This window comes from Mixophyes fleayi, chromosome 4, assembly GCF_038048845.1.
Source record: "Mixophyes fleayi isolate aMixFle1 chromosome 4, aMixFle1.hap1, whole genome shotgun sequence".
Classification (NCBI taxonomy): Eukaryota; Metazoa; Chordata; class Amphibia; order Anura; family Limnodynastidae; genus Mixophyes; species Mixophyes fleayi.
In genome coordinates this window covers 106405171-106431537 of record NC_134405.1, presented here as the reverse complement: position 1 = coordinate 106431537, position 26367 = coordinate 106405171, and the positions used below count along the sequence as shown (strand labels likewise).

At 39.5% G+C, this 26367-nt stretch overlaps 1 protein-coding gene across 2 annotated transcripts in view; it reads right to left on the bottom strand.

The window, feature by feature from the left end:
* CEP152 (centrosomal protein 152) overlaps positions 1-15109 on the bottom strand; it is a 62044-nt gene extending 46935 nt beyond the window's left edge. The window contains exons 1-14 of one of the 2 annotated variants that reach the window (XM_075207975.1): positions 15010-15109; positions 14383-14511; positions 12829-12935; positions 12581-12644; positions 12153-12497; positions 11817-11985; positions 11592-11732; positions 10241-10380; positions 8973-9173; positions 8639-8786; positions 2087-2178; positions 1758-1912; positions 1053-1263; positions 850-969 (exon numbers count right to left, since the gene is read on the bottom strand). In XM_075207975.1, coding sequence (XP_075064076.1) covers positions 850-969; positions 1053-1263; positions 1758-1912; positions 2087-2178; positions 8639-8786; positions 8973-9173; positions 10241-10380; positions 11592-11732; positions 11817-11985; positions 12153-12497; positions 12581-12644; positions 12829-12935; positions 14383-14475 — 1986 coding nt within the window. In that variant the 5' untranslated portion in view covers positions 14476-14511; positions 15010-15109. The remainder of the gene's footprint in view (positions 1-849; positions 970-1052; positions 1264-1757; positions 1913-2086; positions 2179-8638; positions 8787-8972; positions 9174-10240; positions 10381-11591; positions 11733-11816; positions 11986-12152; positions 12498-12580; positions 12645-12828; positions 12936-14382; positions 14512-15009) is intronic. The other variant, XM_075207976.1, reaches the window with a different exon arrangement.
* Between the last annotated feature and the right edge of the window lie 11258 nt (positions 15110-26367).

Sequence of the window (26367 nt, the reverse complement as noted above, 5' to 3'; positions counted from 1 at the left end):
ATATACACACACACACATATACATATACATTATATATATATATATATATATATATATATATATATATATATATATATATATATATATATACACACACTTTTTTTTTAATAATTGTTAGGAGCAAAAAACTGCTTCTGCCCATTTATAAAATAGATGACACTTCTTTTTTGAATATATATATATATATATACATACACACACATACACACATACACACACACACACACACGTTAACCTGTGCATGATACTCATACATTCTAGTCAAATCAAGCTACTTAAGGTGTTAAAAAGGTTCTTGTCATGCATTTGGGCCATAGCCCAGGCCTCCTCAGGGGGAAGAGTGTTACTTCCCGACGTAAGCGCCCTTTTTTAAACGTGGTTTTGTCCACATGTCACCACCTCATCATTCTTCTCCATCAGCTCATCCTTCATTTTCATCGCCACATGTATCCAGATGTCTATCTAGACACAGGGATCTCTCTCAGCGGTCCTGAGTATCACACTCCTCTCACTCTGTCACCCCCGGCAACCACCAACTACTCCCCACTGTCACCCCCGGCAACCACCAACCACTCCCAACTGTCACTTCTCCTTCAAGAAATATATATTTTTTTTTTAAAGCTTTATAAAACACTTTTAACAATTAACAAATTAAAAACATCTTCGTATACCAAATTTCAGCCCTTTCTGAATTTTTTCTTCCACACACACTAAGAATTTAGTAGGTCAGTGTATAACTCCGCCCAGCAGGTGGCGCTGCAGCTTGGTTTTATTTTTTCCACACACACACAGACAGACTAACACACGCCACTAGACATTTATATTATAGAATATATATATATATTGTACCTCAATATCTTGCTGCAACTGCTGCTTTTCATCTTGTAGTCTCTGAATCTCCTTATCACCATTTACCATTGGCCTGTATGGAGTGGAAGAATCCAATTGTTGAAAGCTCCCTGCACTGGCCTGTCAATAGAGAACAGAAGCAGTGAAAACAAAAAAAATGCCTCTACCAACCAATTATTCACTAAAGGACAAAATATACCTACCTTGCAGTCCCTCGCTTCTTTTTCCGCATTTTCCAGTAACTTCTTTAGTTCCTCAGTTTTTGACTGATAAGCTTTCAAATCTGATTGCAACTGAACAACCTGCTGCCGTTTTGTTTTGTTACTGCTCAAACATCGTTCAAGTTCTGCCTTCAGCTCTATAATCATCTCATCCGACGAAAGTTTTTTTTTAACACCATTAGCTTGTATTATCCTGCACAGGTAACAACAGAAAACATACAAAATAAATAAAAAGTAGTTAGTATTCAAAAACCCCAATTTGGATGACATCTCAATATCACAAAGTGACTGATGTCTTGGACCCCAAAAACAAACAGTATCTAAAGATGCACTAATCAGGTGCAAAAATGAGCAGGTTCAATATGTTGTAATTAATGTTGCATTTCATTTATGGCCAACACTTATCAAATATAACCCCCCTTGTATAATAAATTTGGGTGCGGCGGGTGTGCAAGTCATATAGTAAATGCATCGGTTACGTAACGCTCTCACTGTGGTTTTCGGCAGAGGAGGACTCAATTCATTCATAGCTCTGCAACAGAGCATACTGCAGAGTTATGGACGTGGTGTAATATGCAGATTTTCACTGCAGCGACAATGAGCGAGATACAGTCATAGATAGCTCCTGGTAACATGGTACTTTACTATAAATGGGGGGGGGGGGGGGGGGGAATATTCATTTATTACCTGTGGAATCGTGACTTTTGCCAATTAATTTTCTTAATGCCCAAATCTACATAGGAATCAGACAGTTCTTCTTGCTCTTCCCCATTGATGAAAACTCCAATTTTAGCAGCAGATTCATACATTGTGATTTGCAGCTTTAGTTCATTTACTTCTTCCTAAATAAATAAAACAAAATTAAAAATAAACACAGATATTGCATGTCTTAAGTCACATACAATTATTTAAACATTACCCCAAAATACAAGGAACCTTTAGAAGAAACTGCCATTTATACATTTTTAAAATATGACAAATACGTAGATTAAGAATAAATATATATATACACTGACCTGCAAAGCCTTGTTCATGCCGTCACTTATCATTTTTGAAGACTGTAGTTGCTGAAGCTGCAACAGTAACTTTGTGGTTTCTTGTATAGAGTCTAAAAAAAACAAACAAACAAAACTGAATATATGTGAATTTACATATATCTATATGCTGAAAATGTGAAAAAAATATACAGGTATGTGGACTGTCCATAGGTAAAGGAGACAGTAAAACGAGAATGAGTGACTCAAGCACAGCTTTCCCTATGACTTTGCTGTTGATGCACAGTATACAAATTTCATCTGAATGATTCTATAAAGGAGACTATTCATTCTGATGCAAAAGTATAATTCCAATATCTCTGGATCAAACACTACTCTTTAAACTAGAAGTGTATAAAGCAGTACTGGGGAAAAATATACTGGTCACCAAGTCACAACTGCCATTTTAATAAAATTAAACAAAATACCTTAGTTTAGCAATCAGAGCTCTTGTTCCTTGAAACCACGGCAAAACTTTTTTTAATTAAATAATTAATTACACACTCTCTCCTGCACACTCTCATGCAAAGCACTATACAACAATTGTGGCAAAAGCTGCACCTTTGTAATGTTACAACTAGGGTTCCCCTATACCATATGAAGGTCCGATGAATGTGTGTTGGCTGCTTAGCTATTGTGTTTGTTCCAAGTGTGTGCATTCAGATCATAATTCACAGTTATACAGGACTTCATCTCAGACATCTCTACGCCTAGCAAGAGGATATGAGAAATTACCAATATCTTCAATCTTTCTTTCATTCACATGTACCAACTTGTCTGCACCAGTTACCAGTTTCTGAGACAGCAACAAAAAAGTGCAATTTGTATTTAATCTATGGTATGCTGTATGCACAGTTTGATTGTGTAAGAATTGTACTTCTGGCCTTTGTAGCGCAAGGTTATTGGGGGTTGATTTCAGTCACTGATAGCATGCCATTTAGCCTTACATATTCAGTGTGTGTTGGCAGTTTAGCTAGTGTGTTTGTTGTAAGAGTGTATTTGTTACAGATGTGTATATTCAGATTTATATAGCATAAATCAGAGTTATACAGGAGATGAAGATCAGAGTTTCAAAGTAGAGAACACTCTACTAACTCTGCTACAGGAGGACAACATTCAAGACGCTTTGCAAAACAAGTTTTCTAAACCTGCTTTATCACAATGTCACCTTCAACCCATACTAGCTACTTACAAAACCAAGCTCACATGTGCTCATTTTCCTTTATTCAGCATGGTTTACTAAAAACCTTACACTTTGTCATTTATGCTCTCCATTACCACTTAGTCCCACTCTCACTCCTGATAGCAATTTTCTTACTGCCTCACCTCCTTTGCCCAAATTTAGCTACCTTATCCAAATCCTCTACCTCCTCTCTCTAACATATGTGCTCTAATCTTCCCTTCATTAGTTTCCCTCCCAATAGCTTTAAATGATTTGCACTATGCACTCTTCTCACTGCCTAGCCTACACTAACTGGAACTGTCCTTTCACTCACGTCACCCTCCCTGTCCTCTCTCTCACCCACCTCCTCCTTCTGGCTGCTAGGGACCCTTGCTCCAAACCCACACAATAAGCTCACACTCCTCCCTCCATCACTAAATTTCCCACCTGCGACGTGGAAAGTAGGTTTCCTGTTGTCCCCTGGTTGCACTTTATGCATCATATCCCCAGAAGTCTCCCTCTCCTACTTTGAAGTCCATACCATATGTACTCTTCTCCCAACACTTTGGTGGGTGATCACCTGGTAAGAATCCCCTGCCGCCCGGCTCAGTGACGTGGCCGAAAGTCACACTGCATTGACGTTTCATATAGAAATGTGAGCATGACTTTCGAGCGCGTCACAGAGCTGGAGGGTATCAAACTTCAAGACAGATGATATCCACCCCTGTATAAAAGGAAGGGCATGGTTGCCAGTGGGAACAGTTAGTTTTATATCAACATGTAGAATCATTGATGGCAAATCTGAAACTATAGCTAACAAAATAACTTTAAAAAAATGACCAATATAGGGTTCAAATAAAATTTGAACTTGCTGGGGCTAGGATCCAATGAAGCAGTCGTCATGATTGGGAAGCACAAAGGAGTAGCAAAACAATTAAAGGATGAAACAAGTGGAGTAATAGTCAACTGTCATTGTATAAACCATCACCTGGCTCTTGCTAGTGCCCAAGAGGGGTTAACATGCCTTATTTAGGAGCATTTAACGATATCTCAAGACAACTGTTCTTTTTTTCAAAATTCTCTAGTAAGAATGGTTGGTTTAACAGAAATCCAAAATATACTGAACAGTCCTCAGATTAAACTTAAAATGGTTAGTAATACTAGGTGGTCTGTTCGCTAGATAGTATTTAAGAGTATCTTTGGCGAGTGCCATTGCTGCACTGGAAAGAGAAGCCACTGAACGAAATTACATCACAGCTTAAGGCAGTGGTTCCCAAACTTTTGCAGTGCGCGGCACTCTTAGAGTCTCCAAATTGTTTCAAGGCACCCCTCCAAAATAATTACTGAGCAGTCCGGTTTTAGAAGTAGTTGGGTCAAAAAATTGTAATAAGTATTTAGATCACGACAAAAATACTTATTTAGTTGTATGCAAAAATGCCCCTCTGCATCCAGACACTCTGCCCCCCCTGCATCCAGACACTCTGCCCTCTCCTCTGCCCTCTGTGCCCCTCCACAGCCCTCTGCCCCCCTCCTCAGCCTTCTGCCCCGCTGTCCCCCTCCTCAGCCCTCACTCACGCTGTCCCCCTCCTCAGCCTTCTGCCCCGCTGTCTCCCTCCTCAGCCCTCACTCACCCTGTCCCCCTCCTCAGCCCTCACTCACGCTGTCCCCCTCCTCAGCCCTCACTCACGCTGTCCCCCTCCTCTGCCACACTGTCCTCCTCTTCTGCCACAATCCTTCTCACTCTGCCCCGCGCCAGACATAAAAAAAGAAAGAACACAAAAACTTCCCAATCCGCGCGGCGCCGGGACCCAACATCCTCCTCGCTCCCGCAGCTTGTTACTGACGTCGATATTCAGCGACAGCTGCAGGAGAGAGCTGGATGCTGGGTCCCGGCGAAGCGCGGATTGGTAAGTTTTTGGGAACCGCCGGCTTAAGGTTTAAGCAAATACATGAGACAATACAATTTCACAGCTTCACTTGAGACCGTACATCTGAAAGCATCATTTGTCTAAACTTTGGCAAAAGCAAGATGTCAATTTATCATAAACAGACCCTATATTAGAATCCACAAAACTATGCACTATGGAACTGAAACACACACCTGCTATTCATTTTAAAAATCTACATCTACATTTTGCTGGTGAATGGCCAGACTTTCAAAAAAAAATGTTCTGATGCTATTGCAATTGCTTTAAGACTAATATCAATGGTAAATACAGAGACACAGTTATCACCTAGAAGTAAGACTTCCAGATAATCATATCCTGTTTTTCAAGAGTTTTCAATAGACAGCCATGATCAAAATGAGGCTTGTCAGATTAATTTAAAAATGGAAGAACTGCGATCTTAAACTATGAAGATAGTAAACTAGAATGGGCAGTTACATCACAATCCTACAAAAATCTAGATTCAAAACAAATGTATACATTTTCAACACCTGAGCTCAAAGAATCTTTTTCAAAAATTGGACTAACTATACCTGTAAGCACAGATGAATGTGAAAGAGGATTTTCTACTCTGAAACAAATTAAAACCTGTTTAAGAAATTGCATGAAGCAGAGCAAACTAAATAACCTGATGCCGATTTCACTAGCGGGACCAAATCCCACACACTTTGCTTATGAAAAAGTTTCAGACGACTGGGCCTCTAAGAAGAGGAGAAGAATATAAGTGAGGTTAAATAAATATAAGGCCAAGATTCAACATTTAATTAGTGCAAAGACGCCCACCCGGCCGCTTCCCACCACATCGCTGCCATTTATCACACTCACCAGGCCCAGTTTCCCAAAACCTTGACAACTTCACCACCTGTCTTTTTTACTTCCTTTCCAGTGACTTACCCACTGTTCCTTGACATAGACAATGCCGCCACTAAACCTCTTAATATTGCGGTCTTTCCCAGTGGACACTATCTCCCACCGATAAACATTCCTTAGACCTTGTGGTCTCAACTCCAGCTTCTCCAACTAACTTCCCATACTCTGACCACACCCTGCTTTTCGTCTACCTCACCTTGTCTCCAGCCCTACCTGCACCCAAATTCATGCACACACAGACACCTACTAAACGGTCTAAATCCAATCCTTTTCTCAGCCTCACCTTAACCTCTCTTAACCTCTCTTATTTCTTCCCTGCCCTAATGCTGCCATCTCACACTATAACACTACACTTACTACAGCCCTACATAAAGTAGCTTCAGCAACCAGATATAGTCTCAGAGGGTCCAAAACCCAACCTGTCACTCCAAACAGACCTGCCATCTGCAAAATAGTTCTCCAACAGACACACCTGTCAGTAGAATGGAAATCTTCCAGGTGAGAACTTTCAAAGAAACAGATTACAACGCAGTGAGAATCAAATTAAAGTCCCTCGGCACCACCGGTGGAACAAAAGGTGGCTGAACATACAGGAATCCTTGAAGAAAGGTGTGAACATCTGGCAATAGTGTCAGCCTCCTGTGGAAATAAACTGACAAGGCCGAGACATGAACCTTATAGGACGTCAATCTCAAGCCTTTGTCCAGTTAATCCTGGAGGAACGCAAAAACCCAAGCTAATGGGAAGGAAGAGGTGGAAACACCATGTTATCACACCAAAGAACATATGTCTTCCAGATTCGGTAATAATTACTGGAAGAAATTTGTTTTTGGGCTTTATTCATTGTCTGGATGACTTTTTCAAAGAGACCTTTCTGACGAAGAATCAAGGCCTTAATTGGCAAAGCCAGACTGATGAAAAACAGAACCTAGCTGAGAAGATCTTCCCTGAGAGGGAGTCTCCAAGGCAGATCTACTGTTATGGCGAGAAGATCTGAGTACCATGATCTTCTCGGCCAGTCAGGAGCTAGCAGAATCACAGGTACTCCTTCCAGCTTTGACCGTTTCAACATCCTGTGCAAAATCAGGATAGGTGGAAAGATGCATATCAGCTTGCACTTCCAGTGGACTGTTGTGGCATCCACTAGAAATGCCTGCAGGTTCTTGGTACTGGCACAATACCGGTCCACCTTGTGGTTCATCCGAGAGGCATCAGGTTGACCTCCGTCTGACCCCACCTATACACAATTTAAGCAAACACCTCCAGGTGGAGGGACCATTCTCCGGGATGAATGGCATGACAACTCAAGTAGCCGGCTTCCCAATTGTCCAACTCCTGGAAGGTAGACCGCAGATATGGCCCGCACCCTGCATTCCACCCAGGGCATGATGTTGGCAATCTCCTTTAGAGCAAGTGAGCTTCTTGTCCCCCATGATGGTTAATATATACGCCACGGCTGTGGTGTTGTAGGCCTGGACCTGTATTGGCCTGTTCCGCAAAAGGGATTGTGCTTGAACCAGAGCAGCGAAAGACAGTCCGTAACTCACGAACATTCAAGTGCAGCGTTTCCACCTACCTGGTCCAGAACTACCCTCTTATCAACACCTTACACTTCTTACATTTCTGAACGCTTCATCACTGTCTCTACTACTTAAACATCATCACTTCCACTCCATCTATCGGTTTTGGTTCCTCATCGCTCTGTTTTCGACCCTCTGCTTTTCTCTCTTTATACATAGTTTCTCTTTGAACGAATAAGCTTATTCAGTCTCCACTATCACCTCTATACAGAAAACACACAAATGTGTCTTTCCTCCCCTTTATTCCATGCTTCCAATCATCTCCACCTGCATGTACACTACCTAAAACTCAACACACCCAAAACAGAGCTCATCATCTTCTCCTTTCCTAGTGTTTCTACCCCCTCCTCTAGTCGGCCTCACATTCTTAAGCCCACTGCCTTAGCATCATTATTGGCTCCGCCCTCAGCTTCACTCACCACATCCAGTCCTTAGCGCTGTCTTGTCACCTCCTCTTCCTAGTAAACATTGCCAGAATATGCCCCTTTATCAATCAGGACATTTCCAACACTGTTATCCCTTCTCTCCAGTCTTGACTACTGCAATCTCCTACTATATAGACTGAGCTTCCCATCTCGCCACTCTACATCGGCTCCCCACAACATCTAGAAATCGGTTAAAGCTTCTCATCCTCACAAGATACATGCCCTTAGCCGTGAACGTGCGGGATTATGTAAAGTTGTGACTAGGAGCACTAAAACCTGCCAATGGACTCTAATAATTTTCAACTTAACACTGGAGATGCATGTGGACCAAAACAAAATTTAAAGGCGGTATTTATGACAGTGTTTGCCACTGTTTTCACCCATCTTGTGACTACTAGTATATAATATAAAACCAATGTATTCTACATATAGATACAAATTTGTAGGCACATACCCATTTTTCTGTAAATATATTAATCTATTTATATTTTTTGACAAGAAGGTGACTAATAATTGATATCAATGACACTAAAGTGAATTCATCATCCTACCAGTGTGTAAGAGATTTGCACATTGTTTCTGACTCTCTTCCAGGCTCCTAGACAAGCGGTTTATAATTTCGTTTTTCTCCAGTTTGCTTTCTTCCTGCTTTCTCTCAGCCTGCTTCACGTGCTCCTCCAGTCGACTACAAATCTCTTTCTATTTGAAGAACAAGAGTTATAAAGAGAGAAATCAGTAATAAAGAGAAGTTTCTAATAAAATAAGACATATGTTCTAGTGTACAAAGAGTTACAATACAACACTTGTAGAAAGATGAAGTCTGTGTAAACATTAAACCAAGACATTTTGATTATTTGCGTTATTGAAGTTACGTTGAGCATATACCTGCTGCTGCAGTGCTATGTTAACCTCATCCAGTTTCTGTTGCAGCGAGAGCACTTGTTCCTCATTCTTCTGTTTAAGCATGGACACAACTGCCTCATGCTGTTCCCTAGCTCGGTGTATGGAATCAGAACGGCGCAGGTCCATAACTTGCTGCTGCATACTGTCCATCGCAAGTTTGGAAACTTTTAACTCCTTTCTCAACTAAATAAAAAACAAAAAGAGCAGAACACTTCAGAACTCTGAAAAGACTAAAAGGACATCTATTAAACAATAAATTTTGACCTCAAGCAAGTTTATATTCTTCAGAAAAAGAATCGCAAAAATACAATTATAAGATGTGTCCTGTAAAAAGTTTACAGCCTACATACAGCAGAAATGTCACATTAGACAGTTGCCTGGTGTCTAGGTCTCATCCATAACACAGAAAATTCCTTTGCTCACCATATCCAACATATCTCCAAATCCTGTCACAAGTATCTCAGAAACATCTCCCAAATAAGCACATTTCACGTCGGTAAAATAACTTTAATTCATGCACACATACTCTCCTGCATTGACTATTGCTATTCAATTCTTACGTCTTCCCTTAACCAGACTATAACCACTACAATTTAGTTTGAATGCACCAACATATCTCTCTCCAAGACTTGTTCCACTCATTTTTTGCTCTCATTCCCAGTTACAGGGTTTTTTCGGGGCTGCGCCCACTCTGTGGAATTCCCTCCCTAGTTATATATAAAAAGCTTATCAAATTGCTAAACCACTCTCAAACTCCCAAGGATATTCTACACAATGACCACCTTTCAACGGAGGCAACACAAAAATTACACTTATTTCTATACTGAAACAACCTGGGCACACACAAGTGCCACAAAAGAAAGGCAGAGTACGGCCACAGCCTTCCTGGGCTGGAAATACAGGTCAGCCAGCATAGCCTGCATTTGTCTAGACAGGATTAGATGCTCACATCCAAAAGGGACATAACAGACCATCACATCATAAATGAACTAGGAGAAGCATATTCAGTGGTCCACAGCAACAGGACATATATCCATATCAAACGAGACTTGCAGCTGAACAACTATTAAATTTAAGACAAGGGTTAGTATGGAAGCAGTCAGCAGTGGTGTCATGCAAGTCCTACAGATTTTAAGTAGGCCACTTTTACATAAGCCACTAGCATATCCTCCCTTTTGCAAAACATGTGTGAGTAATTTTTTTAGTATACCTCAATCTTGTTCATTTATAGTAGTTTAAAGACTACCGACCTGTTCATCATTTGAGGTCAAACCATCAACTGTTTTCTCCAGAGCAGCCATCTGACCTCGTAGTTGAAGCTCCATCTCTCTGGAATTCTGAAGCAACATCTGTGATTCTTGAAGACTGATAGATAAACCATCTTTTTCATCTAAACAATGTATTGTAAAGGAATGAGAGAATATAATAAAAAAAAAAATATATATATATATATATATATATATATATATATATATATATATATATATATATATATATATATATATATATATATATATATATATATATATATATATACACATACACACACACACACACACACACACGTAGTGGTGGTGGTTTGGTTCTACCCCACATTAAAGTTATGAAGACACTGAATAAAATAAGACCACATTTCAAAGATCTTTCCCTATAAAAACGTAAGGTCCTCATTACAAGTCTCCTATAGTCATCAGAAAGTGCGCAAATTACATTATAATACACAGCAGTATTTCTATGTCAGGTGTACAAATTGGTATATTCATGTCCAATGACAGCATAGAGAGGAGGCTTGACAGTAATAGTTAAGCAAAAGTCGCATTATCCTATCCATACATAATATAATGGATGCAGTGATAAGTGTTTTGACAGTGTTATTAATATATGTGAATAACACATTACCATCAAAAAAAAATTTATGAAATACAATCACCCCCACATCCATATTTTTAACACTTTATCAATTAAATGGCAATCTACTTTCTTGGAGTAGTGCAAATGGAATAAATAAGAAATCCAAATAGATGGCTGCTTCTTGACATAATACAGCCATGACGCCAATGAATTACTATCAGCTGGAAGTTAAGTCAGACAATGTTAACTATCGTTACACCAAGCCTCCAGTACCCACAAAGGTATGCCCCCTAAGAAGCATATATTTGAATGCATCCAAATCTCATTATGTTGCATAACCAAGGGGCTTGTTACATTTGCTTGCTCTGTCTTTCCAAGAAAAAAAGGCAGCAAGTCTAAGATACGCTTACATCTAAATAGAATTAGTTTTGGTATGTGTGTGTGCAGTACAGAAATAGGTTAGGATATTTAGTGACACAGATGGAACCAACTCTATAGGAGACCTTTATGAACAGAGCACTTGTAGCTTGTACACAGTACAATCAGTCAAATTGTGGGATGAACGATATTCATGAAAATGAGGCCTATGAATTCACTAGGAACATCAGGGATACATGAGGCACTTTGTGTCTCAGGCCTCAGCAATGTCAACAGTTCCTAGTGAATAGATGTGCTGAATACACACAAAGTGGGTTAAATGAATATTCAACAAGTATGCTATAAAAAAACAAACAGAAAATAAACTGTCACCTTTTACTACTGCAAGCTGATGACCGAGGTATCTCAGTTGCCGCTCACTTTCCTCCAGCTTTGCATTTAATTCTTCTAGTTGTCTTCCTCTGGCTTTATAAAGAACTTGTAGTTGCACATATTGCATATTACTTGAAGTACCTTAAATCATACAAGAATCACATGTTAGTATCAGAATACTATACAAGTCAGGGATTAAGCAATAAAAAAACATATGTCTCTTACATTCACCAGTATCCAGGAACTCTCTTTGAAGGTCATCATAATGGTCGTCTCTTATTGCTAGATCTGGGTTCACCACATCTTTCCGTGCAGCATTTAATTGGTATGGATTGTATTTTATTTGGAGTGTTTCTGCAGGTTGATGGCCATTTCCTTCTGGTGCAATGAAAATCTATTAAAATAAAAACACAGAGAAAAACATTATTAGTATACTTCATAAATGTATAAAAAAAAATAAAAAATAATAATAATTCTCCAATAGATGTACAAATAAAAACAAATATAGTGCATCATACAATTCCCCAATTAATAATATATTTGTGTTTATCAATAACAAACCTGAAATTTATCATGCTCGGCATCTGGAAAGCTTTCAGCCAGCTGACGTCCACCGTTAGAGTAGGGTTTAAAGTCCTCTGGAAGGTGATACAATTCACTTGTTGAACAATGGTCAGGTTCATCATAATGACTGTCACTGTGAAAGGTTCCTACATTTGATTCCTCATTAGTGTGTTCTTTGTGATAGTTGTATTTATTATTAAAAATATTCTCTTCCTTGTCACCATTAAGAGGTCCCCATCCATTTGACATTTTATCTGCAACCCCTTGGTTTCTGGGAGGTCCACTTTGTTGGCCAACAAACTGTGCAGAAATTTGTTTGTCTGTATAACCATTTTTATACTGCTAAACAAAAAGATAAAAATTAGTAATATAATTCCTTGGGTGAGGGGGTAGAAACAAAAATATCTTACCATAGAGACACTTACTTTTTGATGTTCAGGCAATCGTTCATCATCTACCCAATGTGCCTCAGGGTCCCAGTGCTGATTTCTTGAGAAACAAAAGACGACTGTTTATTTTTCAATACCATTATTTTGTCTATCAATTGCTTGTTTTGTTTTTTTAAAAATCAGATTAAATTATTTACATTTTTATGTATTATTTTACTGACTGGCCTGAGTGTCACATGTTTCGAAATAGAAATATAAAGAACGAAAAAAAAAATATTTCTTACTGTTCAGATATTTCATGGTCACTGCAGTCACTGAAGTTATGTTCTGAAGATGAGCAGAGGCTGTCATCAAGCATGTCATGGGGAAGGTCAGTTAACAACTTCTGTAACTGAAGGTAAGATAAGAATATGACCAAATTATCAATCATTTACAGCCCCCAAATTACTACACGTGAAGTTGCTAGCGTTAAGAGACATTTCCGAAAACGTGTGTCAGACAACTGTTGGATCCAACACATTGTAGCAAATTGAAAAAAAAAAGAAAAAAAAAAAAGATTTACAAAAGGGAATCAGTTTCATTTTTAAGTGAATGATTATATATGGAATCATGTACTTCATACTGTAAATTAGAAGGATATTACAGGTCACAGAGGAGTTCCAAGACCATATAAAAGCAAGGGACCAGATGCTAAATAAAAAGTATATAGGCCATGAAACACCCCCGTAACTTTTAATAACTGCAAACATTTATATACCTGGTATATTATCCCTTATAATAAGCAAGTTTTACTATACTAATAAAAATTCAATAAATTCAATAAAACAAAACACACAAATAAGGCACAAAGATGCATACTAAAATTGAGATACACTAAAACAGAAAACAAAACACTAACACAAACATAGCAATATTGTTAGTGTTCATATAATGTTACTTTATTTACAAAACACATGTGACATTAATAAGTGTATAAACTCCTGTAATTTATGTTTTTTATAAACAGTGAGCTCTGATGTTATCACATCAGTGTTCATTAAGAAACTTGTGTTTTATAAGGAATAATGCAATATTGTTAGTTATTATGAATATGACCAGTAGAACCAGCTACCATAAGTGTACATACAGATATTAGCTATGGTAAATGGAGAGAATCCATTGACATGTATTACATAAACAAAAATTTCATCCCAATATTTTACGATGCAGCCATAATTAAATCTGCTGTCTACTGTACACCTTCACAGTTCATATTAAAAGTGAAATCTGCAGTCTAATTTTTTTTTATTTTATTTTTATTGCATATATAGCACATATAAATTACGTATAAGGCTTTTTAATGATGCAAATAGCACCATTATATTTTACTTTTAGAACTGATCAAAGCAAATATTTGATTGGAGTAGATTAATATTGACTCAGCATATATGTGCTATTTGCATTACGCTTTAGAGAAGTTTTATGAGATCCTTTATCGCATCTCATTTCACCTGGTGCTTGACATTTTATTTTTCTAATGATGTTTATAATCTTGTCTTTTTGGCATGTTTCACAATTTTAAATAAAAGGTAAAAAAAATGGATACCACAGAGATAAACAGAATGACTAATTGACTACAATTAAAACTGACATTCACTATAAAGCACACAGCACTACATGGCAGATGGGGTCAGTAAATTAATCCCAAGTGTCATTGTCACAAGGGTGTATGGGTTACTGGAGCCATTTGTCACACACAACTGAACATGTTTACTTTTAACCACTAATTCATCTCTTAACAAAGCTCAGCATGCTGTGGCCATATTTATATATAAAAATTGCAGTCATTTTTTTCTCACCTCTTGCTCCCTGGCATAATCCTCCTTATCATATTCATCGTCATCATCTTCATGCTGAGTCTGTAATGCTCCACTATCAAAGTCTATAGACATTGTGTATTATATCCCAATTACTTGAAAGGTAGAAACCTAAAAAGAACATACATGGACTTAAAAATATGACTATAAAAAAGATAATATATCATATATAAATTACACCTATGTCTAGTAGACAACAGGTTTAGTTTTTGAAGTGTATTGCTGTAATACAACATATTACAAACACACGTCCACAGGTCCTGCACACCACAACAATAACTATAGCTATATAAAAACATTTTTGATAAGTGCTCAGAGTAGTAAGAAGAATTTAGACAGCCTACATTTATCTGCTGTGTAACTACAAGTGCCAGCAAGTCATGCCACCGTTATTATAGCAGGCTTAAGCTACCAATACTCCTCCCACCCATCTATTACATAGCTAATGCTGCAGCTCCACATGGAATTTGGGACTTGTAGTTCCACAAAAGTTGGAATCTCACAAGCAATGCTATATGATCACATACACCTTGTAACATAGTCTGCATAACTATCTACCTAACACAAGAGAAGCCCGCACCAGAACAGACGTGTAATCAGAATACTCACTGCAGCAACCACGTCCTGCCTCGCCTCATCGGCTCCCAGCACCGCAGTCCCGTACACCCAGCACCGCAGTCCCGTACACCCAGCACCGCAGTCCCGTACACCCAGCACCGCAGTCCCGTACACCCAGCCTGAACACCAACACTTCTCCTACTTCCCTCTCCAACAGTCAAAACGGGACCAAAGTCATTGATTCGTCTGACAACAATCTGAGTGACAGCCCCGTCACCCAATGCAAAATCAATATTTCCGCGTTTAGGGCTCTGATAGGTGAATGGGCGTGGTCACAACCCTAGGCTTAATGTGTTAGCTAGAGATAATGAAGTTAGACTGAGCAGTGTAACCAACAGCCTCGAGTGATTGTTCCGGTGGGCGGGACAGTGGCGCGATGGACAGCGGGAAGGCTGTGCAGTGATCTGATAGGCTGGGAGAGACTGCTGTATCCTTGGATCCAGGTACGCTCCTGAGTCCTGTCATTGAGGCTGCACAATAAACATAAAGGGGGACTGCAGTGTATGGAATCCATTCTCCAGTCATTCATTGAACTTCTTATTTTCAATACGAAAACTGTTCTACTATCATCCTTAGCACGGTAGAAGAATGTGTGTGCGCTCCTTTTGCTGCATGTTAATGTACAGTAGAGTACATACAATTTATTGGTAATATGCTGTTTTCTATATAAATGTGACCCACAGACATTATAAAGAGAGTATATGAATTTAAGAAATTCATCCAAAAAACCCTGATATTCATATGCACACATTTCTGCTTGTTATGGTAAGGAATCTCTGCTCATTTTCTGCACACCTCAATGGGACACAAGAAAAATTAACAGAGATTTCAGCCTTAACATTATATCAGTGTGTCTCCACTGACTGTTTCAGAGACGTATTGCGCTGAATTGAATCTTCCCCATATAATGAGTCTTGTCTAATACCGCCCTAAAAATCTTAAATAATTCCAAACAATTTAAAAGTCTGTAACAATATTGTTATTTCTTCTGTAAATTCTTAAGACAACCAATGTAATAATGCATACGTTAAAATATAATTTGATGTGTCTGAATAACTCATAAGGGCCTATTCAATTAGCAGTGAAGTGCCACTGTGTTGTACTTTGGTAATGATCTTTGCTCAAATAGGTACTGTAAGTCTATGGTAATTGCAGGTAATGCAAGCATAAAACAGTATATTGGCAGCATAGAGATGGGGTCTTCTGAAGATAATGGGCAGATGATCTTCAGTACAATAGATGCTAAAAAAAAGTGTAGAGACAACTAGTAGAGTAGTATTTTTAGATTCAATAGGACTGATGCAGTGTGAGGACTACACCAGGGGGTAAATGTATTAAGCTCCGGGTTCTTCAACACTCGCGAGTTCGGCGTTTAAATTTAAAGCGGCGCTGCCTTGTAAAGGGAAGTTTCACTTTACAAGGCAGCGCTGCTTTAAATTTAAACGCCGAAGACGCCGAACTCGCGAGTGTTGAAGTACCCGGAGCTTAATACATTTACCCCCAGGTTGTGTAGCCAGGGCTGTCTTTCCCATTGGGCACACCGAGCAACTGCCCAGGGGCCCCACGGGCAAGGGAGCCCCATAGGCAGGGCTCTGAAGTAATTTAGAAAAAAAACAAAAAAAACTTACCTTTTTGCGGTCACGCAGTGGCGATCCGAAGATGGTAGAAAGGTAAGTGAAGGGGGAGAAAAAGGAGAATAATAAAGGGCACAGTGTCTGATACAGGGGGAGACCAGAAGCATGAGGAAAGGGGACAAAAAGCAGCATAATGGAGGGCACAGTGTGAAATAGGGGAGACATGAAGGGGGACAAAAGCAGCTAATATGAATGTATGGGGCATATGGAGAGATCTGATGGGAATTTAGTTCAGTTTGATGGCATGTGCAGTGGTGTGCAGATGTGTGTGATTTTGGTACTTATACCCGCTTGTGCCTGGAGGGGAGGGAAGGGATGTAGGAACAGATGCACATCAGGAACAAAAAGTTGATACGCTCGTCCAAGCTGTATTATTTGCAGGTAATTGGCTGTTTGTGAATGCTACACTGACATTGATAGATGCTGGAAAGTGGAAAATGCTTCCCAGTGAGAGAGCATGTTACCTTATTATTGATTTGCTTGGACAGGATATTGTGTTAATAATCAGGTAGGGAACAGGTGGGGAGACCTAAAGAATCTTGTATAATACCCTTTTGCTGTACCGTGATATAATAATAAGGTTGAAGTGTTGGGACAGATAGGGGACAGAGGTTGAGTTTAAACAAGAAAAACTGCATCAAACTCTTTGGCATTATCTGCTATCTGTGGGAAAGCATATAACTGTGTTGAGGAGCCAGCATTTATTCAAGTGACTGTATGCCCATATAAACCTATTTGGTGGCACTGCACTCAAATATCAAATCCACCTTAACTAGTAAAGCTGCAGGAATTAACAAGGTTTCCTTCCTTGGTTACAAATATATAGATTTTGGCAAATCTCTGCGCTCATACCAGATAACTCAACAGTGAAGGAGATGTTGATGGTGTCCAAATGTCAATATGCTAAGGACCTACTAAATGAACAAGGGTAAAAATGATAATTGATTGAAATACATGGATAGCAGTTTGTGATGATCAAATACAAAATGACATATTTACACGAATAATGCCCGGTAGATAATACACTGTATATGTAACTCCAGAGGCAACTATAAACAGGCTTAGAGGTTTAGATATATAATTTGTACAAAAAATATTCAAATGTACCAAAAAGATTCAAATGAAACCTAATTTGATCGTGAATGTAGATTAGAGAGTACCGTATTATCCAGAGCTGGATCTGCTTGAAAGTGTCCTTCAAGAAGTCCTGTATAAGTCTCTTATGGTGGACAGAAGGTCATTTGACGGATTGCAGACTGTATTTAGATGAATTATCCCTTGTATGTGCCTTTTAGATGAAATTGAGGGGTCTACAATAGTAGGTGCAAATGTCCCAGATGGGAACAAGCTTGATGTGCTGTGTATGTCTCAAGGATTCTCTGTTTTCATGGAATCTTTAGGGAGTAGTGTCCGAAGTAAATCTCGGAGTGACCAAGCTCAATGCAAGAAATGTAATCAACCTTAATTCCACAGTACCTCAAAGTAAGTAGAGATATAGGGATCAGCGAGGTGTGCAATGATTATACATTTGTTGTAGTATGTGACAGCCTAAAATATCGCCTAATAACCTTAATCTGGCTGTACGTCTATTAATTAACAGAAGAGCACTAGATACCAAAAGCCAAAACTGTGCTTATTTATTATATTGCATTAAAAATATAAAGACTTATAATATAAAAGGATTAAACATACACAATCAAAATTATAAAAATAATATAAAAATAAATGGCTCAGGACTAATCATATTAGCATAATTGTATATGAACAATGAATCTTAATACCAGTGCATAATAACACTATGCGGCAATAATACACAATAACAAATTGCTTACAAAATAAACTTAGTAAAATGTAAGGTCTAAAAAAACTGCACGTAAAAATAGCCTATTTACGCCTATATGCTAAGTCGAATCCATCACAATATGCATCCAACTCTGGTTGCATATTACCTTACGTAAACTTGGCCTATATACTACTGTATATAGGCCAAGTTTACGAAATGTTTACTTACATCCAGATACATATGCACCCAACCAGTCATACACAGAAAAAAAGTTTTTTAACATATGTTTTGATAGTGAAAAACATATTCGCTATTAGGTTTGATTTAAATTAAAAAAAGCTTTGTAATACAGCAAGCATAATCTTCCTTCCTGTTTATGAATGAAAGTAACAGAAATTCATTCTAAAAAAACGCCCACAAAATAGTATAATATAGGCACAAGAAATGAAATGAAATAAAGACCACACCTATGAGCTCCAGAGTGGAATCCACAATCAGTCAATCAGAAGCTAGTGCTGGCTACTGTCATCATCATTAGCGTGTATTTGCAACAGCCCTCCAGCACCCATAAGTGATACGGCTACTGATAGGCATATATGCATCTCTGTTTGGTTCTGCCCCAGTTTGTAGTTACACATCCAAACCCTTACTGTACTTGGTCTGGGTTTGCATGCCGCTTTCCTCCATATTCCATCACTTCAAGCATAAGGAGACGCAGTACAAAATCTGCGTACATACATTTGGGATAAGTGATATACATTCATGACTGGAAGTCACTCCACAAAGGAATGCTCAAAGAGAAATTGTGGTCAAGCAGCCAAGTTAACCAGAGTAAGCGTGTCTAACAAGTAGATCTGGGAAAGATGCTGGCGTGGTTGGCAAGGTACCTCAAGCTGAAGAATATAAATAATTGTGCATGGGTTTTGGGCATGTATTTAGGATTCTGCTGTTAAAGACTATTTCTCCCTCAAGCAAATATAGACCTGTGGTAGGGGCCATGGTCTATTTGAACAGGGAATGGTGCATTGAGCTGTGACCTGTTGAATTGTGAACAAGGGGCCTTAGCAGAACTTAGTGATGTTAGATTTGTGCCCCCAAATGGTAGCTTTGGTGCCATCATGTCAAAATTTGGCTTATCCCATTTTTTCACAATCTGTTGAAACACGTTCAGATGTTAAGACCACTTTCTCTTGGGTGTAGGGTATGCCTGCTAAGAAAATCTGTTTCCCAGTTCTCCACCTTTGGAATGAACACTGCTGAAACATTTTATTTCTCACAGCACATTATTCTACTGACTTCCCTCATGGCAAGTGAGCTCTTGGTGCCTCCCTGATGGTTCAAACATACCATTGCTGCGGATATTGTCTGACTGAATTTTTATGGCCCATGACTAGATCATTTAACAGTGCTCTCAGTTCTACCACATTCTCTTTTTAAATAAAAAAAAAATATTAATTTTCTTGTTAGTTTTTCTGAGAAACAAACAACAAAACTAACCCCACGCAGGGGTACTTAACGTTTCATATAATTAAGCACTGTACAAACATAGTGGATAGGTAGTGGAAATATCACACTTCCTACGGCTAGGTACATACTGGAGTGTTTTCGTCCTGTAATCAGGCAAATCAGCAGACATACGACTATTCGGTAGGTTAGTGTGTATAGTGACACAATGGTCGAAAGTTGTTCAAAAGTGTTGATTGTCAGCTCATTTGGTTGGTCGTACAGTTTAATATTTAATAATTAAATAGTTTAATATTTTCCGACCAATCCACCTAACGATCATGTAGTGTGTATAAGTTTCCAATCGATCCATGAGCAACTGCCGATAGTTACTCGAGCTGCGACTCCTTTGGGGTGTGTATGTTAATTTCTAATGCCTGTACCAGTTCCACGTGGTGTGGTGTCCGCACGTCACTCATTTGGTAATTAGGTTCTTCTAGCGGTAAAGCAATAGCAGGTGTCTATTGCATTAATGCGTATAGCATATGTCTGCCAGATTAATTATAAACCTTTGTTAGTGTAGTCTTACAACAAGCAAAGTTCTATTTATATGTGTATTGCTTATGTCTGCCTCCTTAATTATAGCTATCTGTCACTTGATTGTACACTCAATATACATAAATAAAAAGGCAAAATATGTGCATTACATTTGTCTGCCTGCATAATTATATACATTTTTATAAATAACATGTTTCCTATAGATGTGTACAGATGTGTATTTTATATATGTCTGGTTGCATATTAGTACACCTATGTAAATGGTACTGCATCTTGCACCTGTGTTCTGTAACCCTTTACATGTACATTCAACGTGTATAATCGAACCTTTATTTACTTGTTAATGCATATATTTGTAAAATACACAGAATAAACCAGACATTGTAAATCCAAGCGATTTACGTTTGAATTATGCCGAAAAAATTAATAGTTGAAAAATAAAAAGTTTCAACGTATTTATATTATTACTATAACTTTTGACTTTTTAATAGTTAAACTGGCTAGTGCTTTCAAAAAAAAATCAAACATCTCCATGAATTTTTTTTTCTCGTTTTTTTTCTTTCATCACTGATGTTTGGCCTTAATTCTTTAAAATATTCATCAAGCTTTCCCATCTTCTCTACCACACCTTGCAAAGGGCTACCAACATTCTGGTATCTACGAGAAAAGGAAAAAACACGGATTAGCATTTAACTTCTATATCTGTAATAAAGTTATGTTCTTTTTCAAGACCAAGTAAAGTGCTCACCTTCTACACTGCTCATAATAACTTTATGTCCTGGTCCCTCTTGTTGCATCTCTGCAAAGGTGCCCTTTTCCCCCATAGGTTCTGTAAAACAGAGCCAATTTGGTTATTATAACGGTCTGCGTTTCTCCCCAAAAATATTTATTTCCCACACGTGACTTCAAATACCTTTTTTTTTTTTAATACATCTTTTTTTCTTCTAATTCAGTATCTCTTTTTTCTGCTTTAACAAGTACGTGTTCAGCTTTAAAAATTTCGGTACCTACGCAGCACATGTCATCGTGCATTCTTTTTTCTGGAAATAATACAACATTTTCAATATACTATGGTCAGTGGTTTATCTAGAACTTCACTAACAGGTCCATCAAACAGTTGCACAACATGTCAAACTCACTTTTTTTATTGTTTCAACAAATTCACATCAGTCTCCACTACTTGAAATGTATTTATTTTCTTTCCAAGTTTCTCCTTAATTTGTTTTAGTAATTTCTGCATTATTAGTTCCTTTCTGGTATTAACTCTTTGGTATTTTCTCTTTTGGCAGTCGTATTCGTACTGGTCCAGTACTTTTACCATCATCTCCACCTCTCTCGGGCTCATTGCCTTCGGTCTTTTAACGCCCGTTAATTGTATTTCTTCTTATTCTCCATCTCCCTCCACTACTTCTACTTCTACCCCTGTCATCTGCTCCTCTTCCGCCATCTTCTCACATCCCTGGGGGCAAGACAGGCTTCTCTGTAATTTTATACACTCAGACATGGGCATTCGTTTCAGTTGTGGACCAATCAGTGGTGGTACCTGTACAGAATGGAGCATTGTGGGTGAAGGCTATTCATGTATAATAGCATTGTGTTTGGCGAATATATCAAATTTAATCCCTAGTGGTCCGAGAAATATGAACGGATATTACAAGCGTTTATACCTTACTTCCATTGCCACACAAGGTAAGTTGTTTATGGAAGGATTGTGAATGTTTTCTTGTACCATTGTGCTTATCGTAACAACTTCTTAAATATACATATCATCAGAGGACAAAAGATTAAAAACGCTTTATTTTTAAAGAGAACCTTAAAAAGTCATATGACCGCAATGTGGAGCTCATGAGGGATTTCATTGCGACTTTTAGGGCGCAACCCTGTTTATGGAAGATAAAATCAAAGGAATATTGTAACCGTATGTTACGTAACGTTGATTTGCAAGAACTTGTGAAAGCCTGCCGGCCACATTACCCTGGAGCAAACGTGGAATGGGCAAAGAGCAAAATACAGAACCTTTAGACTGTATACAAAAAACAACAAAAACATACTGGTAGGTTAATTGGGTGCTATCAAAATTGACCCTAGTCTGTCCGTCTCCCGCTCTGTGTCTGTGTGTGTCTATATTAGGGAATTTAGACTGTAAGCTCCAATGGGGCAGGGACTGATGTGAGTGAGTTCTCTGTACAGCGCTGCGGAATCAGTGGCACTATATAAATAAATGATGATGAAATGATACTGCATTTCATCCCTGAAAATGAAATTACACACCAGTCCACATGTAGCCTGGATTTTTACAGTAGTTCTCCTACTGATGTGGACCAAGCAGATGACATACTCCCTAGTGGAACTGTAAGTAAAGTATATTTTGCTGTTGTTGTGTAACAGGTTTATTAAAGTAGAAATACATAACAATAAAGTTTGCACACAAAACATGCTTATGAACAATTGTTACACAAACTCATTACTGCACCCAGGGCTGCCAAGAGGAATTCAGGGTCCAGCTACAACAACTTCATGGGTTCTCCCTTATAGTTGAGCATGGCAAAAGTGTGTGTTCATTTAATTGGGGGCGTGGCTATGCATCATTGGGGAGTGGCTAGCAGGTGAAAAGCGCTAGGCCACCCTCCTACAGGAAAAAAAACCTGCATTGGTCTGTACACCTTTGGCACAAGGATGCAGTGCCTGCCCGCCAGAGCGTTACATATGTCCCTGCACTCCTGACTTTCAGGACATGTAGCACCATAGTGTAATATATAAAGTGCAGTGTGTACATAAAGAGTTCACAGTCTTGGCCTGCCCCTTACATTGGACAGAACAGTCACCAAAAATTGGGATTGTCCCACTAGAATCAGAACATTTCACAGACTGTCCTGCTTTCTCCTACCTGTTCTTGTCACTTTCACTACCTGTGGCTGCAGGTTTATTTAGTTGCGGCTTCTCTGGATCCTGGAATGTTGGAGGCCCTATTTGGAAAATTCCAACCAGCCCCGGCGCTAAATCAATAGCACCCACAATTAATAATTAGGCCTTCCTCCAGCCCCAACATTAAAATAATAGTATTCCCATTTAATAAATAAACCACCCCATCTTATATTAAAAGTCCACACTATTAAATTGCCCCTCCATCATCCCACAAACAAAATAGCACCCATTAATTAGGCACTACCTACCTCACACACACTACATTGCCACAAGCCCCCTGTGCCATCACACACACGCTACCACAAGCCCCCTGTGCCATCACACACACATTACCACAAGCCCCCTGTACCATTACACACATACTACTGTGTCCCTTCATCATCACCGCACTGTGCCCCCTTATAATCACACTGCACCCTCCATGCTGCTTTCCACCCCTTCACCTGGCCCCCCTTCATCACTCTGCCAAGCTGCCCCCCTTCCCCTTCATCACACTGTGCCATGCTACCCCTCTCCCCTTCATTACACTGTGCCATGCTGCTTCCCCCCTTCATCACACTGTTATCACACATCACACCAGTTTTGTTACATGTGGTTCATTGTGTTCATTGGTTTCCCTCGGGTACCACTAGCTGTTGTTTAGCCTGGCATTCCTCTCTCATCGGACACCATGTTGCCTAGTGGTCTGCGCATGCGCTACCCCGGGAACCTTCAAACCTCTGCGCTGCAGCCAGTTCCCTTTGTTAGGGCCCTCCACCATTTAATGGGTGTCAGACCATCAGGTCTCTCTACCTGACAGGAAGTATCTCCTCTGACTCCTGTTCAGCTACTCCCATGGTTCCTGACATCATGGATGTGCAGCTCACCGCTTCTCAGAAAATACTTGTGCAGCTCACTGCTTCTCAGCATTATCGGTGCAGCTCATCTCTTCCCAGCAATAACTGTGTAGCTCATCGCTTTTTATCAAACACCTGTGCAGCTCACCGCTGCTCAGCGTTTACTGGTGCAGCTCATCGGTTCTCAGCATTACCTGTGCAGCTCATCGCTTCTCAGCATTATTTGTGCAGTTCATCGCTTCTCAGCATTATCTGTGCAGCTCATTTGTTCTCGCCATTACCTGTGCAGGTCATCGCTTCCCAGCATTACCACAGCAGAGCATAGCTCATCATCGGTCCTGTTCCAGAGTTTTAACATCTGTGTTGTTCTCAGTGCTATTGCTCTCTGCAGCTCATCGCTTCTCAGCATTACCTGTGCTATTGCTCTCTGCAGCTCATCGCTTCACCGCCTTATTGGTTCAGCTTATCTCACAATTCAGGACCTGTGGCTTCACTGCAGAGCATCGCTCATTGTTGGTCCTGTTCCAGAGTTGTAACACCTGTGTGGATCCCAGTGCTCCAGCTCTTTGCAGTTCATCTCTTTACTACTACGTCCCTTCTGCCTTACAGTTGCCTTATCTGCTCTGCGCCCCCTAGAGTACTGTGACCTGCGGTTGAGAGCAGCTAAGACCATATTTCCTTGCGGGAATCCTTGGTGAATACCTCTCCTCCGTTAGACTTCACAACTCTCTGAGGGTAAGCTGTCACTCGAGCAGAGGTCAAGACTATTCCCATTATCTGACTTTCATGACAACTGTGCCATGCTGCTCACCCCCCTCCATCACTGTGTCATGCTGCCCCCCCTCTCCTTCATCACTGTGTCATGCTGCCCCCCCCCCTCTTCTTCATCACTGTGCCATGCTGCTCCCCCCCCCCTCTCCTTCATCACTCGGTGCCTTTCTCTCCCCCCCTCCTTCTTCATCACTCGGTTCCTCCCCCTCCCCATTCTTCATCACTCGGTGCCTTTCTCACCCCCTCTTCTTCATCACTCTGTGCCTTTCTCACCTCCCCTCCTTTCTCATCACCCGGGTCCTTTCTATTTTCCTTCCCTTGCCTCCGTTCCTTTACTTACCTTTGTATTGGCTAATTTCATCTCTTCTATTTTTTCTTCTGTCTTCTGTCTGAGTCCTCTATTCGTCGCTCCTCACTGAATGTCGGGCGTGATGTGATGACTTCACGCCCGACTTTCAGTGTGAACAGAGCACAGAGGAAGGAAGAGGGACGACCAGGTAAAAAAAAAAAGAAGAAGGAAAAAAAACGTGTCCGAATAATTAGTACCCCCCCTTTCGGCGGCCCTGACTGCACACTCCCTATTAAAATATTGAAGGTATGCCTCCGTGTTTAATTTTGCACTGGCACTTGCATTTCTAAGGTAGCCCGACTCTAGAGGTGTGAAAACAACTACCTTCGTTTCCTCGACATTGTTGTCCTCATACTTATGTGAACTGCGTACACAGGAGGTTTTACGTCTTAGAAAGTTATGCAGAACACAACAGGCCATCACCACTTTGTCTATCTTGTCCAAACGTAGATTTATGGCAGAATGAAAAACTCTGAATCTGTTACTGAGAATTCCGAATGCATTTTCAACAACACGCCTAGCTCATGACAGTCTATAATTAAATATCCGCCTTTCAGTAGACAGATTGCGTTGCGGGTAAGGTTTCAATACATTGTTGTGCAATGCAAATGCTTCATCAGCCATAAACACAAAATTTAGTCCATATTTTGTATTACTTCTAGTAATAGTTAAGTTCATGGTTTTTTAGTTTTGCATAAAAAGGACTCTTCTCCAATGCACCGCCATCAGACACTTTCCCATTTTTACCAATGTCCACAATAAGAATTCATAATTCACTATGGCCATTAGAATGATGCTGAAAAATCGTTTGTAATTATAATAAAAAGATCCACTGTTGGATGGAGGCATATATCGGACATGTTTCCCATAAATGGGCCCGCCACAGTTTGGAAAATTCCATTGCCTCTTAAGTTCTTCCGCAATAATTTGCCATTGTTCTACCGTTGCAGGAAACTGAAACATAAAGAGTTGTGAAATTAGTTTAGTTACATGCATTTTACATCATACTCTTTTTTTCTCATTTTTTCATTGCTGTCCTGTCACAAGAAC